Source organism: Fusarium oxysporum, chromosome II, assembly GCF_013085055.1.
Source record: "Fusarium oxysporum Fo47 chromosome II, complete sequence".
In the NCBI taxonomy this organism is placed as follows: Eukaryota; Fungi; Ascomycota; class Sordariomycetes; order Hypocreales; family Nectriaceae; genus Fusarium; species Fusarium oxysporum.
The window spans coordinates 1065322-1080784 of NC_072841.1; the positions used below are offsets into that span (position 1 = coordinate 1065322).

A 15463-nucleotide genomic window follows, 5' to 3' on the forward strand; every position below is an offset into this window, starting at 1 on the left:
GTTTGGATCGAGTATCCGCATCTCTTACTAAGGCGGACTGATGAGATATTGTTCGGATACTGGCCGCCACGACGGGGACAATAGCTCTCACCGAGGCCGCATTGCAGCTCAGGGCGTTTGACATATGACTCAGCCTGCGGCCTGACGTATCGGATTTCGCCCGTTTAAGCTGGTGGCGATATCACAAACAGTTAATCATTACCGTTAACCAATTCACGGCACGGAAATGCTGTCAGCTTGTGCCCCTACATGTAAGTCGCCACCATGAGTTTGAGGACTTCACATGTCTCAACTCGGCCTGCCAAGAGGCTGTTAGAGGCGGCAAGCAGTATCTAGATACTGATTGGATCGGGAATTCTACCAATAGGTTTACATTGGTGGATTATTTCATGACTATAGGTTAGGTTGAAGACAAGGCTTTGTTATGTGAAGTTGTCGTGAGACGGGGTTTGCGTGTCCATATGGTTTGCTTCCAACCTCAAGCTAGGTACCAGAAATCCTAGTCTATGTTTAAATGAATCTTAAAATTTAATCATGGTATTCATTGTTTACATGCTCGTTTCAGGTCCTTTGCTTCCTCGGGCCTTGAGGCTTGGTCCAGGGTAGCATTCACATCAAGTCATAAGGAAAGTCAAATGTGAGGCGAAGTAGCTTCATTTCTAACCAAGCCAGGCCATGTATCAGCCTGCCTCATCTCTCTATCTGCTATATCTCGTTCAGTCGAGTAACTAAGAAACCAGAGCGAGTGTGATATCTCCAACGCCGATGATGATATGTAAGAAAAAGAAAAATACTGAGAGCCATCCCTTCCGATGCCATGCATGTCGCACTCCCAACGACGTACAATGATTTGGCCCTGAGGTCACAAAGACCACACGGTGACAAAGTCAAGAACACACAGTCTATTATGCAAACTTGTCTTTCCACTGTGATCCAAATTCCTTCCAGATGCCAGGAGCTAAATGGTAAAAACAAACAAAACAATCACACTGCCCATCGCGCCGTTCATCCCGCATCCCGAATCGCCTGTCTGCGATCGAGGTAAATTTCGTATTTCGTAAGACATGTTTCGTTTCGTAAAGTGTATGAAACAATAGAACAACAAATATCAATGCCCAGGCTGAGATGATAAATAAAACCCGATATGGTGGAATACATGCGTCAAACGCCGTGAAATGAAGTCCGAGGACGATACAGAAGAGGTCGGCTCAGCTGTCTAGGCAGCATAGGCTTCGCGGTAAGCTGGGTACTCGCTAAATTGCACATCGCCGTAACTTGAAGTCTTGACCTTTCCGGGGTAGTTGCCGTAGCTAGCAGAGTAGGCAGCATCGCGAGAGGGCATGGAAGGACGCTCAACGATACGAACGTTGGGTTGGTTGGCGTAGTACGAGTAAGCCTCCTCAGTAGGGGTGGCGCGTGAGTATGAGTTCTGTAGCGTTGTGCGGCCATCATTTACTCGGTACTGCATTACATGTTCGCCACGCGACTCAGGAGAGCGATGCTTCTTGCTGCTGCGGTGAGACTTACGCTCCCGTTCCCGTCGGTAGCGTTCATAATCATCCTCATCATCACTCTCAGGGACCTGAGCTTGCATCCTTGTGCGACCACGGCCGCGGGGATCGGGCTCAGGATACGCGCCACTGAAGGTTTGAGCTCGAGAGATGCCTGGGACGTGGCGACTGTAACCCTCATTGGGCATAGTATTCGTCCGTCTGGGAGGAGATGTGGTAGGTGCGCCAGTAGCTGTGGCTGACTTGTGCATATGAGGACGAGCGGTAGGAGGAGTAGCCTCGATAGGATCATCGACAACCTCAGGCTTGTAAGCCTTCTCGCCGGTGGATCCGCGTCTAGGTTTGGCGGATGATCGGCGGGCATCGTCATCGTCAGCCGGAGCAGCGAAAGGAGAGCCGACTGGAGGAGGAGTAGGAGCGGGAGGTTGAACCATGTGTCGAGAAGCGTATGAGCCTTTACTTCTAGAGGCCTGGATATAGTTGAGTGCAGCGTTGGTCTTATCCTGGTATTCCACAGGAATGGGTGGCGGGTGCATTGAGCTTGTCGTGGGAGGTGCCTCCTCACGGTGTGATGATCGATCACGCTCGCGTCGCTCATCGTGCTTCTTGCTGGACTTCTTCTTCTCGGACTTTGATGAGATGGGCTCACCATCGTAGGTCTCAATGTAAGGCTTCGTATGTCGCTTCTTCTCCTCAGTATCTCGCTTGCGAGACTTATCGCGGCTCTTCTTCTCAGCACGTCGGGCTTCCTTCTCAGCCTCCTTGTTCTCCTTCTCAGCACGGCGAATGGCTTCGTCGGCTCTTCTCCGTCGCTCACGCTCACGCTCCTTCTCTCGGAGTTCTCGGGCATATTCCTTCTCTCGCGCTCGTTCCAACTCTTTCTCCCTCTCCCTCTCTTCGCGCTTTGTAGTCTTGTCTTGATAAGACTTTTCCCTTCTCACAGTTCGAACTCCCTCAAAGATATCGGCAGCGCGAGGATGCTCATCCTCATAAGAACGCGAATATGAAGAATAACCCCGGACAGGCGATGGCTGTCGGTCCGTCTTGTATGTGCGGTCATTAGTGCGAATTTCGTATTTATATGTTGTAGATGTAGGTGTAGGTCGACTTGACGAGGGGCTCGCGGTGGCTGAAGCAGAAGGGCGACTTGATGCGCTCGCAGCAGCCTTCGTCCGCATCTGCTCGCGGAGTTCTGCTAACCGGGCCTGATCATCATAGCGTTTTCGCGCCTTTTCGTCGGCCAATAATTCGTAGGCAGTTTGAACCCTTTGAAACTCGTCTTGCTTCTGGGCCTTTAATGTTGGGTCTTGAACCTTATCGGGATGGCACTTGAGAACGAGCTTTCGGTGCGCAGATCGAATCTCGGGCAGTTGCGCATCTTTAGCAACACCCAGGATCTCGTAAGGGTCAGGAGTTGATGTAGTCATGTTGGGCGAATTGCTTTCGACTACCGGTTGGGCTGGAGTCGAGTATATAGGTTAACAAATGGTAATCGCGAGGCTGTCTATTGCATCGATCCGAAGGTCGTCGGAAGGGCGAGGCTTTGGCGGATCTTGGTGAGGCTGTCAAGGGGTAAGGCAGGGCTGGGTGGCTGTATGTATATTAGGCCAAGTTGGGTATTCTCCGGATTGGTGTTGTCCAGCGATAGGAGGCGGTCGCAGGATAGGTGGTCTGGGCTTTGGGGGGCGGTGTTTGGTGTATTTCTGAGTCTCCTCGCCAGAGCAAGATGAGTGGGTGCTCGGATTTGCAGGGTACCGTAGAACCAGGCAGAAACTTGTACTCTATACTTGCAAGTGCAGTGCCGGATCAAACGAAAGACCAAGAGTTGGCGGGCGAGGGGGAAAAAAGAAAAGGAAGTGTTTGTTTACGTGAGCAGCCGGCTGCTGAACACGAGAGAAAGCGACGATATGAATATTTGGTGGTGTTGTTTGGTTGTTCACGTCCACAGTGGAACAGAGGAACAATGCGGGAGAAGGAGACCAGCAGTCGTTGGGGTATTGACTATTGAAGAACAAGAGCCAGATGAGGTCACGGGCAGAGGGTGGCTAGCGACAGGGGAGAGTGATTCGTTGTGCAAGGGTCGATAGTGAGAGGACGGCGGACAGAGAGGCTAGAGTTGACGATCAGACACCAGGTAGTAGGGGGTCCACGACTGGCTTGCTGGAGGGTCGCCTTTGGCTTTTGGGGGTGCCGGTTAGAGCGGTCCACCTGTGTCGTCTGGTGGTGCGTGGTCCTGAGCTGTTGCTAGTGGTCGCTGCTGGTCCAAGGTGGTCCCCTGAGGGGTGCTGTAGAGTGTAAGCGGTCGTCGAAGAGTAGGTACTTGTTGGTCCCTCTTTGAGATGGAGTCGGTCCCGTCGTGGTCTGGTCTCGTTGTGGTGGAGTTTGTGAGTCGTGACTTGGTTATGGGACTCGAAGAGTCACTTGGTCTGATGAATTTAACCGAAATACTCTGAATAACTTGGTTTTAAAAAGAGTCAATCAGACAAGTTGGAGTCTACTAATCAAGACAAATGTATTGACTCGCGAGGCGTGTATTTGTAACGAGGTGGTTGGGTGTTTTCTAAGCTGTAACTGGAAGTACCTCTTCTGTGCCAAGAACTTCCTGCCTGAGGTTCCTGTTTGAGTGAAAAAGGTACGTATCTCTTGGTGGAGTGAGCAGAATCGGTTTGCGATGGAAGATTGGAAAACAATTGGGTGAGGGGATTCCGTCCCTTGCTCCAAAAGGCAAAGAATCAGGAACGTGGCGAGTTGATTTTACTTTAATTCTGATTCTAAAGCCCGTAAAGAGACTTGAAAGAGACTTCAGGAGTTTAAAACTCGCCCCCTTAGCCCCCTTTCGAGAACGCGGCGATGGCGATTTATCATGAGCTGACTAGCAGCTCCAAGTGAACTGACACGCCGGAGCGAGATGCTTGGTAAGGGATTTCTCTCTGTAATGCGGCCTCAGGCGAATAGCGTAGCGTAGCAGCGATGGAGAATCCTGCTAGAAAAGCCGGCAATGGAAGGGCATCGAATGCCTCTCAGAGTCCCGTCCAGCCAAGAGCAGACGGGAATTGTTGGCAGCCCGCACTTATACCGGGTTAGTGAGAGGTCCGCTGGCCGTTAGTGGTCAATTGTACGGCCTCCTAGGGCCTTTGCACTGAAATGGCTCGCTGGCAGACTTGATTCAATGACAAGTGGGCTTGTGGCGCGGTTTGCAAGAGGTACGCGGCCTTACGAGTCGAGACACGTCGAGGTACATGCGTCTTAGTGGCGAGGTCTACGGAGCTAAGTGTACCAGGTATGGTGAGTCAGGTTATCCCTCAAGTACCGCGTCACTGTTTCGCTGCGCGAAATGGCTGAGAAATCGGCCACGGAGCGCGATGAATCAGTGTGAGCCGAATAACGAATAACGAATTGAGCATGATTATGATCATCTTTTCAAGGATGCAGGGTCAGATTCGGTGTCGGATTTAGATCAATTACTGGATTTGAGTAATCTCCATGTCCGAAAGAATCTACCCGTAATTCCCCTTGAATCATCAGTCTTAGTAGAAGGCGATTCCGTAGTGGTGTACGAAAATTCGGTACCTGATTTTTCGGTTGCACAAAGCTTGTGTCCAAAGTACCTCTTTAATTGAAGTGGCTGGTAGTGGCGAGTAAGACCCTTCAATTGAATCTTTCTCTTCAAATCCAACATGAATCTACCTCGGGGCCCGCGGTAGCTGATGAGAGCTGATGAATTGCTTGTGCGAACGTCGTAAGAATGAGCCACAATGTTCATGTATGATGAGGTGAGGCATCCGATGCTCCGGGTCTCACCAGATCATCCATCATCAATTCAGGGTCCGAGTGGAGATGTCACAACAAAGTTGGCTCGTTCATTGATCAATCCGACGACTCCGTAAACTTTCTTTGTCTGTAAGTATCAGCCCAGGAACATCCTGACAAGGCAATCGGCCCAGCAAAAGCAACATCGGTTCCCATGATACGCCTCAGGCGTTCATCAACCCCCGTGATGAAACGGGTCCTCTAACTGCAGAGGACGGTCATCACGGAGCCCGATCGGTAGCTGAAAGATGCCCAGCGGGAGGGGAACGGAAGCGGGAGGGAGCGGGACGAAGCCAGAGGCGGTGAGGCTGATGACTGGCGTGTCGTCTCTAATTTAGCAACCAAAGGCTGTATCTAAGCCAGCTGAATAACTTACACGAGGCGGTGCTGAGCGAGAACGATAGTTTCTATTTCAGCACTTGAAGCGAGGCTGAATATCTAATGATTGAAAACTGTTTCCAGGAGACTAAGCAGAGTAGAGTAAAATGGACCGATGCTAGGGCAAACTCGAGACCAAAGTGAGGCTACTGTGTGTACTCGAGCCGTCTCTCAGATTGGATGACCAAAGTGCAAACATACATAGCCCAAACAACGACATATCACTTTTCAACAGTCGATTAGTTCTCTCACCCCATCTCATTGGATCACCAACATCTATGGGCTGACTGGCTTGCTCCTCGTTGGGCTGAACACCGCTGAGGCCATCTGGGCATGAATTGCAAGACAGCATCATGCCTGCACCAAGAACGATGGCATGAAGTGCAAATGATTCCTCCAACCACAAGAACAAAAAAGTTAGATCGTCGATCAATTACTCGGTGTGTAGAGCTCCAGGGATCGACATCTTGAGCTCTCAACAGCTCTGGAGCTAAGAACAAGCCAAGCTCCCTAGCTGTGCCCTGGTGATATTCGGAGAATACATGCGGTCAATTGCTTCAAGAAGCTTGCATGTAATCACTATAGCGACAGCATCCCATGAGCTTTTTAGCTTGATGCTCAGCTCGCTTGATCAAACGATGCAGCTAGAAGCTCCAGCAAGGTACAGATACCATCTCCACGACGGGTTTGTAACTCTGGTAGCGCGCGATTCTATTCATCAATCTAGTGAAATAGGCGACCTGCTGCAGCAGATATCCCTGAATAGAGACCCCTTGTGGTGCCGGATAGTGATAGTGGGCGCAGACCATGGCATCACGAGGCCTGCATTTCCAAGTTGCACGGCGTTCTTAGAGCCTCGCTTCACCCCCTGCAGCCCGCTCTCTGTGGATACAGAATCTCGTTGCTATGGCTTTTTGATCAATGTCCTAGAGACTCATGATAATAAACAATAAAATTAGAGAATGAGATATTCGGTGAAGGATTAAGAAACGCTGAGAGAGATGCCTCCACAGTTACCAAGATACCCCCACGATGCGCAAACCACGGGCGAAGTATATGTGGAGTGATAGCTTCATGAGCAGTATCATGATGTGGATGCTACACCAGCCAGACACACGAGCATTCCTGCAGAAGGCTTCTCTATGGTCTCCTCGTCCGATAGGAGATGGACCTGCAGAGAGGTAGTGGGCGCAAGCTGACAAAGACCAATTAACCAGAGAGGAAATGTCCAAAGATGGTGGTGAGGGGCATTCTGTTTCTCTGCATGACACCATCCAAGAGAAGACTCGAGTCCTACGGTGCTGCAGAATCCATCACATCCGCCTATTTTTTTTCCCACTCATAAGCGCCTGTGTGACGAGCCGTGATGAGTGAACGAACCACAAATCACCTTCTTTCCACTACAAAAGTTAATGATATTCTTTCCATTCCCGATGAACGATCAAATAGTCAGATGCTCCCCCCAGATCAGAGACTCGTGGTCATCAGCGTCATGGCCCAGAAGCCGTTGGGCTGAACAAGGACAAAAAAGAAGGCCTGATGTCTAGTATATGATTGGACAGTTCTTCCCCGTCTCGGGAGAGGGCGGGGCCGCCAACGGGCTCTGCATCTGATCACATCTCTGTGATATGCCGACCAATCAAGATAAGCATCTCTGTCTCTGAATGAGGGCTTTTTCCCAAACGGACTGTTCAGCTCTAGGCTAAATCACACATTCCTCCATATGTCAGTAAGATCAGGATCAGCTCAGCACGCGTAATACTCTCCAGGTCTCCGTATCTGGCCAGGTTACAGCCGGGCATATGAACAAACAGAAAACCAACCTGGGGAAGACAAAGCCAACCAACGGCCACCGCCAGAACGAGCGAAACCAAGGGAAGATCATCGACAGTTTTGTCCAGGGGGTTGTTTCCCAACTGAGTAAGGAGCGTGGAGGGTGCACGTCTCTGATAGGTATAGCAGACGGCAACGATTGATAAAAGACCCTCTTCACGGGAGCTGTCTAGCCATCTCGAGGCAAGGCCGGTGCTTGAATCTGATCGCAGCATGTGGCTTTGGGGATCACAGGCCTGGGATTCTAGGCTTATCCCTGGAAAGAAGCGCCAAAGTACCTCTTTGCTGCTGCTTACTGCGTAGAGCTACAAGCTGAGTGAGAGATGAAACGTGAGTGGCAGCAAGGTTCTAGAAGAGTTCTGCCTCTGAAGCTTCAGACAATACAAACATTGAATTCCTGTTCCACGACAGTCATCGCGAGACACGCCGTCGTTCTCATCTCTCAAGCGCAATGACATACAAGACGTACCACGATCATACGGTTGACGTTAGGGCCAGAAAATCCAAGTGTGTGGCCCGGCACGAGTTCCTTGACGTTGTTCGGTAGCTTGCGATGGAGGGCAACGCACCACGTGGGTGTGCTCTTTACCAGACGTCAAATTCTTGGATCCGGCTTTTTTTGTACTGTCAAGATCAGGTTTCCAAGTTTTGAAGAGACAAAGCTGGACCATTGACGATATCCACCATGTGAGCCCAAGAATGTTCTATAGCTATTGTAAACTTGATCCATCTGGCACCAACTCTACAGCTCGATCGATACCGATACCCTTTGACGATCCCGCGATTGGCGATGTCATGACCCCTCGCACGCGTCTAGTTAATGACCTCCCAAACTCCAGGGAACATCCCGCCTGCACCCGCGTCGGTCAAATGCCTCAAGGGCCTGTACCTGGAAAGATCATCGTCTGCCATGTTTTAAATTCTTTTGCTTCTTCCCGAGCGGTAAACGCGGGGTTGAACTACCGTACCTGATCTAGCTCGTGTAAATTCATCAGGCTCAGGCTCAAAAGAGACAAAAATGCTTGGCTTCGCCGCTCCCAAGATAGAAAAAACACGGGGCACCTAAGCCACGCTATTGGGCTGAGGGTATCACGACAAAGACTGGCGGTGAGCAGGAATGAAATGTGAGGATATGGCGCCCCTCTTGGCGGAGCCCTGTTGGCTCCCCGCAGCATCAGGCTCAATTGGTTTGTTTGTTTGGATTGGGTCTCTCTTTTGATTCTGTAACTCGGACGACCATGAATGAGCATGGAGAGGTTTGGGTTGATGTCAATGCTATAGGCACGTGGAGGATTATCATCGGATTGGTCCTGTTTCATGTCGCAAGGGATGAGATTTCTTTGTCTCCTTGGCGTCTCAACGGGAGGGGAATGGCTTCACCGTAAGATCGAGCAGGTACCGGCTATAGCATTGGTGGGAAACGGATGTGACTGGCTCATGCGACTGATCATCCCCTGATCTTGACGACTTGTTCCTTGAAGTCTGAGAGTTGATCGTGAGCTTCAGCCCAGGTCTAGGGTAGCCATCTAAAGACGAGTCACTACATGCCAAAGACATGACGCGACATTGTAATACATTGATGAGAACAAGGTTTCAATTCAATTGAAGGTTCAATTAGCTCTCACTCCTCTACCCCTCGAACAACCATTGGGACCACGTTCATGTACTACAGATGCATTACAGTTCATCCGTTGGATCCGACTACGACTCCAAGCTACCCAATGTTGGTTCACGACGAATACCACCACATCGATCAATTGCATCCCGATCCAGCATAATGCAGATGGCGCGTCACAGCGTAGCAAACATATCAGTAGCCCACAACCATCTGTAAACTTATCAAGAAAGCTCTCGCTTCGTCTTCGTTTGAGGCCATCTCTCTTTTCCCAACGTGGTTCGTTGGGCACCAACACGAGCCTGAGTCTAGGGTAAGCCAAGAGCGAATCACGGGGCTTCGATATGGCCCTCGTCCTCCCAGATGGGGAGATCAAGGTCTACTACGATGGGCTTATTGAACTGTTTTCCTCCTATGTGGGGATATCGACTCTTCATAATCGCTGCGTTCACCACACACGTCTCTCGACGACCCATCCTGCCAGCGAGAGCTGTCTGGTCGCTCCGTGGTGAGGCGGGATCCCCTCCCAATCCGGTAGTGCCATGAGAGGCGTGTATATCAGCAGGGCCAGATCCGAAGGTGTATAGAGAGCTCTCTGCTGAGTCAATGAAATGAGGGACGTTCGTTACGTCAGGCTCTCTTGTACTTGATCCATATCGACCTGGATGGGAGCCATCATTAGCAAGAGATGGGGCCTTCTTCCCAGTCAGATCTATGAGGCAGGTTTTGTTATTGCCTTCGCCAGGGTCTTGCCAGCGTACGACACTCTCTTCTTGATAGGCGACATTCTGACAACTGAGATCCCACATCACTCTCTTAGCACCTCTTCCGTCATGAATATGGCCACAGACAGCAAGCTGCGGTCTCACTCGCCAAAGCGCCTGTCGAAGAGCCTCACAGCCAGTAGCGCGACGCTCATCCGTCTCATCGCAATGTGTCCTTGGAGGCGTGTGCGTCACCACAATGTCCGCGTCGAGTGGTATAGACTCCCAAATCGACGTCAGATCTGACCAGTTGCTGGGATTTTGAGGAGCATCATAGTAAAACGCCCACAATCCGAAACGTGGAGAGTAAGGCGATCCAAAGACCTTGAATTGCGTACGCGGCCCTGAATGAGATCTGAGGCGGATGGTAGCTGATTCGTGAGAGAGGTACGTTATCGAAGGCGAAGACGTGAACAATCGTAGACACTCGTCATGAGACTGCGGTTTCTTGTTGTGGAAGTATAGGCCATGCTCAGCGTAAAACTTTGGGTCTAGAGTGAGGTCATGATTTCCTGATGTTCACAGAGTCAGAGACTACTACACTGTTCGATGAGGAGGCATACCAGCGATGACGATTTTGGCCTCAAAGTCCTGCTTCTCTAACCAAGCGACTGTGTTGGCAAGCTGAAAAGAGATCAGCTTCGGTCTTTTGTGTGACCATCAGGAGCATATGGGCCTGAACTACAGACCTCTGCGTGACTCCCTTGGTTGGTCAAATCTCCAGCGTGAATGAGAACATCACCCTTCGGGAGCTTGACCTGGCAATTGTGGGTATCTGAGATACACACAATTCTGGTCCTTCTCCTCATGACAGCTGCCATGGCGTCGACGGAAATGGAAATCGTTTACTCCAACGTTGAACTGATCCCAAGGATTTGGTTGACTTTGTCTAAACTCAGGAGCCGAAAGTGTAATTGCTAGCGTTTGTGAGTTGTGAGGAATGAGTTTTGATGGAGACCATCAGCCATGCGATTGCGGAGTTGTCTAAGACAATTTTTGGTCCATTTCAGAAAATGGAAGACAAGCTCATGTCAAGTGGTTGAGATCTCGACTGCAAGGGAGATTAGTGCAGCTCCGAGGCGGGAGCGTCCGTCCAAAGCACGTTTTGAAGTTTCTTTGTCGTCCCTGAGTTGAAATGAGGTTCAACGTCTCGCTTGCGCCCGGGAATGCGAGGATGATGTGCAGGCTGCAGCGCAGATGGTGGATCAATGAATGGAGGCTCACTCAACACCAAATCAAGGCTGAAGAGTATTTCGCAGCGAATAAATGTCAACGTCAAAGCACAGACAACGCCGCAGGAATCAACAAGGGATGATGGTTCGGCGTATAAGGCCAGCAAGGAAAAAGAATGCTACGTAATTTTAATAATGACGGAGGCTGCGATAATGAACCGAGATGTTGGAGAAACAAGTGCCGTTGAGTTCTGTGGGACCGTCTCAAAAGCAGAGTACAGTGCACAGACAGTGTCCCGCTAATGAGCACTAGAAGCACTAAAAGGACCCTAAATGGCAACCTCTTCACCTTGTGGCGGCCAACTTCTTCCCGTCTCGTCTATTGCTCGTCATTTTCTTGCTTTTACTTTGTTCTCTCCTCGCAATGACTTCATTCTTGGGTATTGAACGGAGATTGTGACGCTTAACAGTTATTGTTTTTTCGTTGCTTCTTCCCCCCCTTGTACCTAATGAGAAACTTAAAGCTTTCACAAGGCATTGATTCGTAGGTGCTAATACCTCCCCTGTCAATTCATCGACAGGGCCAGCTGACAACGTTCCATTCCCAGCGCAACGGGCCAGGCTTTTGGAGGGAAGCTAATCTCGGTATCAACTCATTGAGTTAGGAGAGGCCGATTTCTCCCCATATCAGATGAATTATAATAACATAAAGGGCACGATGATTTATTGCGAGCATGTATCCGTGCCTATTCCCAACGTTGAGTTTCGTTTCTAGTGCATGATGCGTGACCAAGCAATTACTTGCTTCACAGGTGAGGAAAAAGCAACAAAAGACCCGGCCTCATCAAATGAGCCCCTGTCAGTGGCTTCGTGAACCCTGGCGCGGCTTATTCTCATCAGGGGAAACGTTGATTTATTCCCCTTCCACTCGCGAGCTTCTCCCTTTTGCCCATCGAGCAATCAGAATGAAACAACCGGCGGCGGCAACTAAGGGGACCGGGCTTACCGCAGACTGTATGATGGCCTGGGGGGTCTTCTATAATTGAACGAATGCTTTTATCTGAGCTTTTCTTTTGTCAATGCTATGGATATCAATGGATGGTCTTTGTTCATTGTACATGAAGCGTGGCGTAATCATGTCTCCTCGCTCGTATTGGAGAATGGTTCTAGACTTGTGTGCACCTCTCTAAGTCACCCACAAGAAACGACAAACAAGCTCTAACCTGCCTCGTAAGAAATGTCTCTCCATCATTCAAACTCATATCCCATCTGAAGCCACATGAGCTTCCTTCTCTCTATCCCTGTCAATTCACAGCTGTATTTCCGTCAAAGCCCACTTAGAGCTCGCTGATTCCGTACAGGGGGCTTACAGGGGATGTAGCCCGGCTGAGGGGCCGTGCAGGCGCAGGCGCAGGCTTCATTCAGGTGCTCCCCGCCAACACAGTGTCAATTTTAATCTGCCAGCCTAACCAACCAGCCCCCCTCATGGAAATCTCCCATGGATCATCTTTCTTCGTCTTCTTGTTCTACCCTCTCTTCTCTGCACAGCTCTCTCGGAGCCCGACGCCGCCTTCATCGTCCCAGCCATGATATTTCTGTGACGACGATATCTTGATTGTTGGCTGATCCCAAGTCTATTCCATTATTCCATCCACGAAAAGTTATCTTATCGACTTCTCTTCGCCATCTAACGGCCCCTTTATCACTGGATCCTTCGTTACTCTTTCCGACCCGCATACGCACCGCCGCTTGCGTCTATGAACAACACCTCTCCTTTAATCGATAGTTGCTACATCGAATTCCGGTAGCATTGACAACGATATCATTCGACTTTCCATCATAAAACATCTTGGAACAAACGCCGTTCGTTTGCCGCCCTCCACGCATCCTCAAATCTCTTATTTCTAGAGGTCGCGGGCGCCATCAACATGGCCACAATGGCACCCGCACCGACCTCAACCGAGAATATTACTCCGCCACGCAGCAGTCATGGTCATTCAGACTCGTGGGGATACAACATGCCCCAGAAGGAGGTACGAAGCGTGGGAGTTGCCACATGATGGCTGCTACTCCAACTTTTGTCAGGGCGAGGATGCTAATGATTTGCTAGAATTTTGATAATGACATGAACGCTGGCACGAACCATTTTACCACCCAAAATGGCAATTCGAACTCTTACCACTCGGGCATGGACCGAGTTGGCCGAAAAGTGAACTCGCACGATAATCTTTCGAGTGCCAAACTTCACAACTCTGTTGACGGAGCTGGAGCGCGCTACATTAGCGAATCCAAGACTAGTCCGGCCTTGAACGGCAACTCGTGGGGACAAACCTTTGGCCCTCAGACCGAAGACGAATACAGCCGCAATGCCGTACCTATCGACCAAGAAGTAGTAGTTGTCGACGAAGGTTCCAAGTGGATTCACCGCGACAAGCTGGCAAGGATAGAGAGTGAAGAGCTTCAGGCTGCTGGCATATTTGTTCCAAGAACCCGCAACCACAGCAAACAACGACGAGACCGAAGCCGCAGCGCTATGCGCCGTGGTACTGACGCGTCGGAAAATGGCCCTAGATCCCGAAAGAACTCGACAGCCGTCGAAGGACGAAACCCCGAGATCGCAGGCGAATCGTGGGATTTACGTACCCCAGAAGAGATTGCGGAGGAGGAAAGCAATGCTTATTTCACTTCAAACAGCCACAAAGGAGGCTCTCGCATTCCTGTTGCCAAGGTTAGTCCAGCGCCCATATCTGTTGATCGTTTCGAGCGAGCATCGAGGAAAACGAGCGAGAGCCCCGACGATGAACGGACTTTGACAAATGAAAAGACTCGACCTGGAAGCGCGCACATGATGAAGGGATTCGACGCCATGTCGGCCAATAGCAATCACAACAATAGTTTACCCGCACCGAAACGAACCGCCACCGATACTTCGCCCAAGAAGGGCGCGACGGGCCCAAGAAAGACGTCTGGCCCCTCGAAGACAGGCACGGCAGCGACGGGACGACCAAAGACGAGATCTGGCTCTATTGGAAACAGTATCTCGACTCGACCTTCGACCCGATCTGGGGAATTATCACCAGGAAACAAGGCGCCTGAAGGCGATCCTCCGTGGATGATCAACTCGTACAAGCCCGATCCTCGACTTCCTCCTGATCAGCAACTCCTCCCAACTGTCGCCCGACGCCTACAACAGGAGAAGTGGGAGAAGGAAGGCAAGTTTGGAGATGTATATGACAAAGATTTCCGACCGCTCAACGACAATGAGCTCGGCAAACCGGACCAGCTTGACCAGGCGGACAAGACTGAGGAGACCGACGAGAAGCAAAGAGAAACATCACCAGAGGGAGAGTGGCCGCTCAAGCTGGAGCCTACAAAGAGCCCAACTCAGCGCGCTGGCGGATACTCTACTATGCCTAAGATCTCAGACAAGCCCCAGAACAGCCCACTTCCAAGCCCCAGAACACCATTGTCGCCCAATGCACCCAACGCACCTCAAGCGCCAGCGCAAGAACAATCGAAGCCGGAACCATCTACTGAACGACCGGTACAGCAACACCCGCAACAGCCACAACCTGCTGAAGACGACAGCAAGGGAGGCTGCGGATGCTGTGTGGTCATGTAAAGACTTGGTCTTCACCCAGCCTGCCCATGGTCGACGGAACCACGATATCGAGGATACCCATTCCCTTCCCTACGTGTCTGACAACACTTACGACGTAACGAATTTCCTTTACAATCTGCTTGCATTCAGCCATTGTGTTAAATCGTATCATACCAACTCAGCCTGCTATCTCTTTAGCGACGCAACTGCCATTCCCTTTGTCACAACTTTAGCGATCCGTTCCACCCCATCCGGAGCAAAGATAGCGACCTTGTCACCGAGACACGACTTCACTCGCGGAAAGGTCAAGCATTCACCGACCTGACAGGCTCAAGCGGTAGGCTGTCTGAGATCTGGTGATGTGAGAGATACACGTCTTTCCCGGAGTCCTTCATTATTTGTATTTAATTATCGGCGTTTGAGCTTTTTGTTTTGCGTTTTGATAGTTGAGTGGTTTTGCCGTTAAAATGGTACTTCTTGTTATATTCTTGCCAAAGGAGGAGGGGACATGAACTGGAGCGGAATGATAGAATTGATGGGCCTTGTGGTGGGATTCGCTCTGACTGAGTGAGCGAGAGTCTGGGTGATACTGGCGTGAGTTAGTTCTAGCGACTGGAACCTGCTCAGTTATCTTGTTATTAGAGATTTTGGAGAGCGAGGTTGAGTGAATCAATAACAAGACGTTAAATTATTAGATGCCGTGCCGTGCCGTGTTTGTGAATGAGCTCACTCTCTTATTGTTTCTTTGAGCCTGAAGAGGTATGTGCCAAGAAACCTTG

At 50.4% G+C, this 15463-nt stretch overlaps 3 protein-coding genes across 3 annotated transcripts; 1 reads left to right on the forward strand and 2 right to left on the reverse strand.

The window, feature by feature from the left end:
• Positions 1-1130: 1130 nt before the first annotated feature.
• FOBCDRAFT_13611 (uncharacterized protein) lies at positions 1131-3087 on the reverse strand. The gene has a single exon (XM_031172742.3). It carries the CDS (start codon positions 2936-2938, stop codon positions 1217-1219), a length of 1722 nt encoding a protein of 573 aa, XP_031049527.2. The 5' UTR covers positions 2939-3087; the 3' UTR covers positions 1131-1216.
• A 6053-nt stretch (positions 3088-9140) lies between these two features.
• FOBCDRAFT_13622 (Metallo-dependent phosphatase-like protein) lies at positions 9141-11135 on the reverse strand. The gene is made up of 3 exons (XM_031172744.3): positions 10601-11135; positions 10475-10535; positions 9141-10423 (listed from the first exon to the last, which is right to left on the reverse strand). Exons 1-3 carry the CDS (start codon positions 10730-10732, stop codon positions 9477-9479), a joined length of 1140 nt encoding a protein of 379 aa, XP_031049529.2. The 5' UTR covers positions 10733-11135; the 3' UTR covers positions 9141-9476.
• A 1876-nt stretch (positions 11136-13011) lies between these two features.
• On the forward strand, positions 13012-14705 carry FOBCDRAFT_236484 (uncharacterized protein; the record flags this gene model as incomplete). The annotated part of the gene is made up of 2 exons (XM_031172745.3): positions 13012-13116; positions 13194-14705. 2 exons carry the CDS (start codon positions 13012-13014, stop codon positions 14703-14705), a joined length of 1617 nt encoding a protein of 538 aa, XP_031049530.3.
• Between the last annotated feature and the right edge of the window lie 758 nt (positions 14706-15463).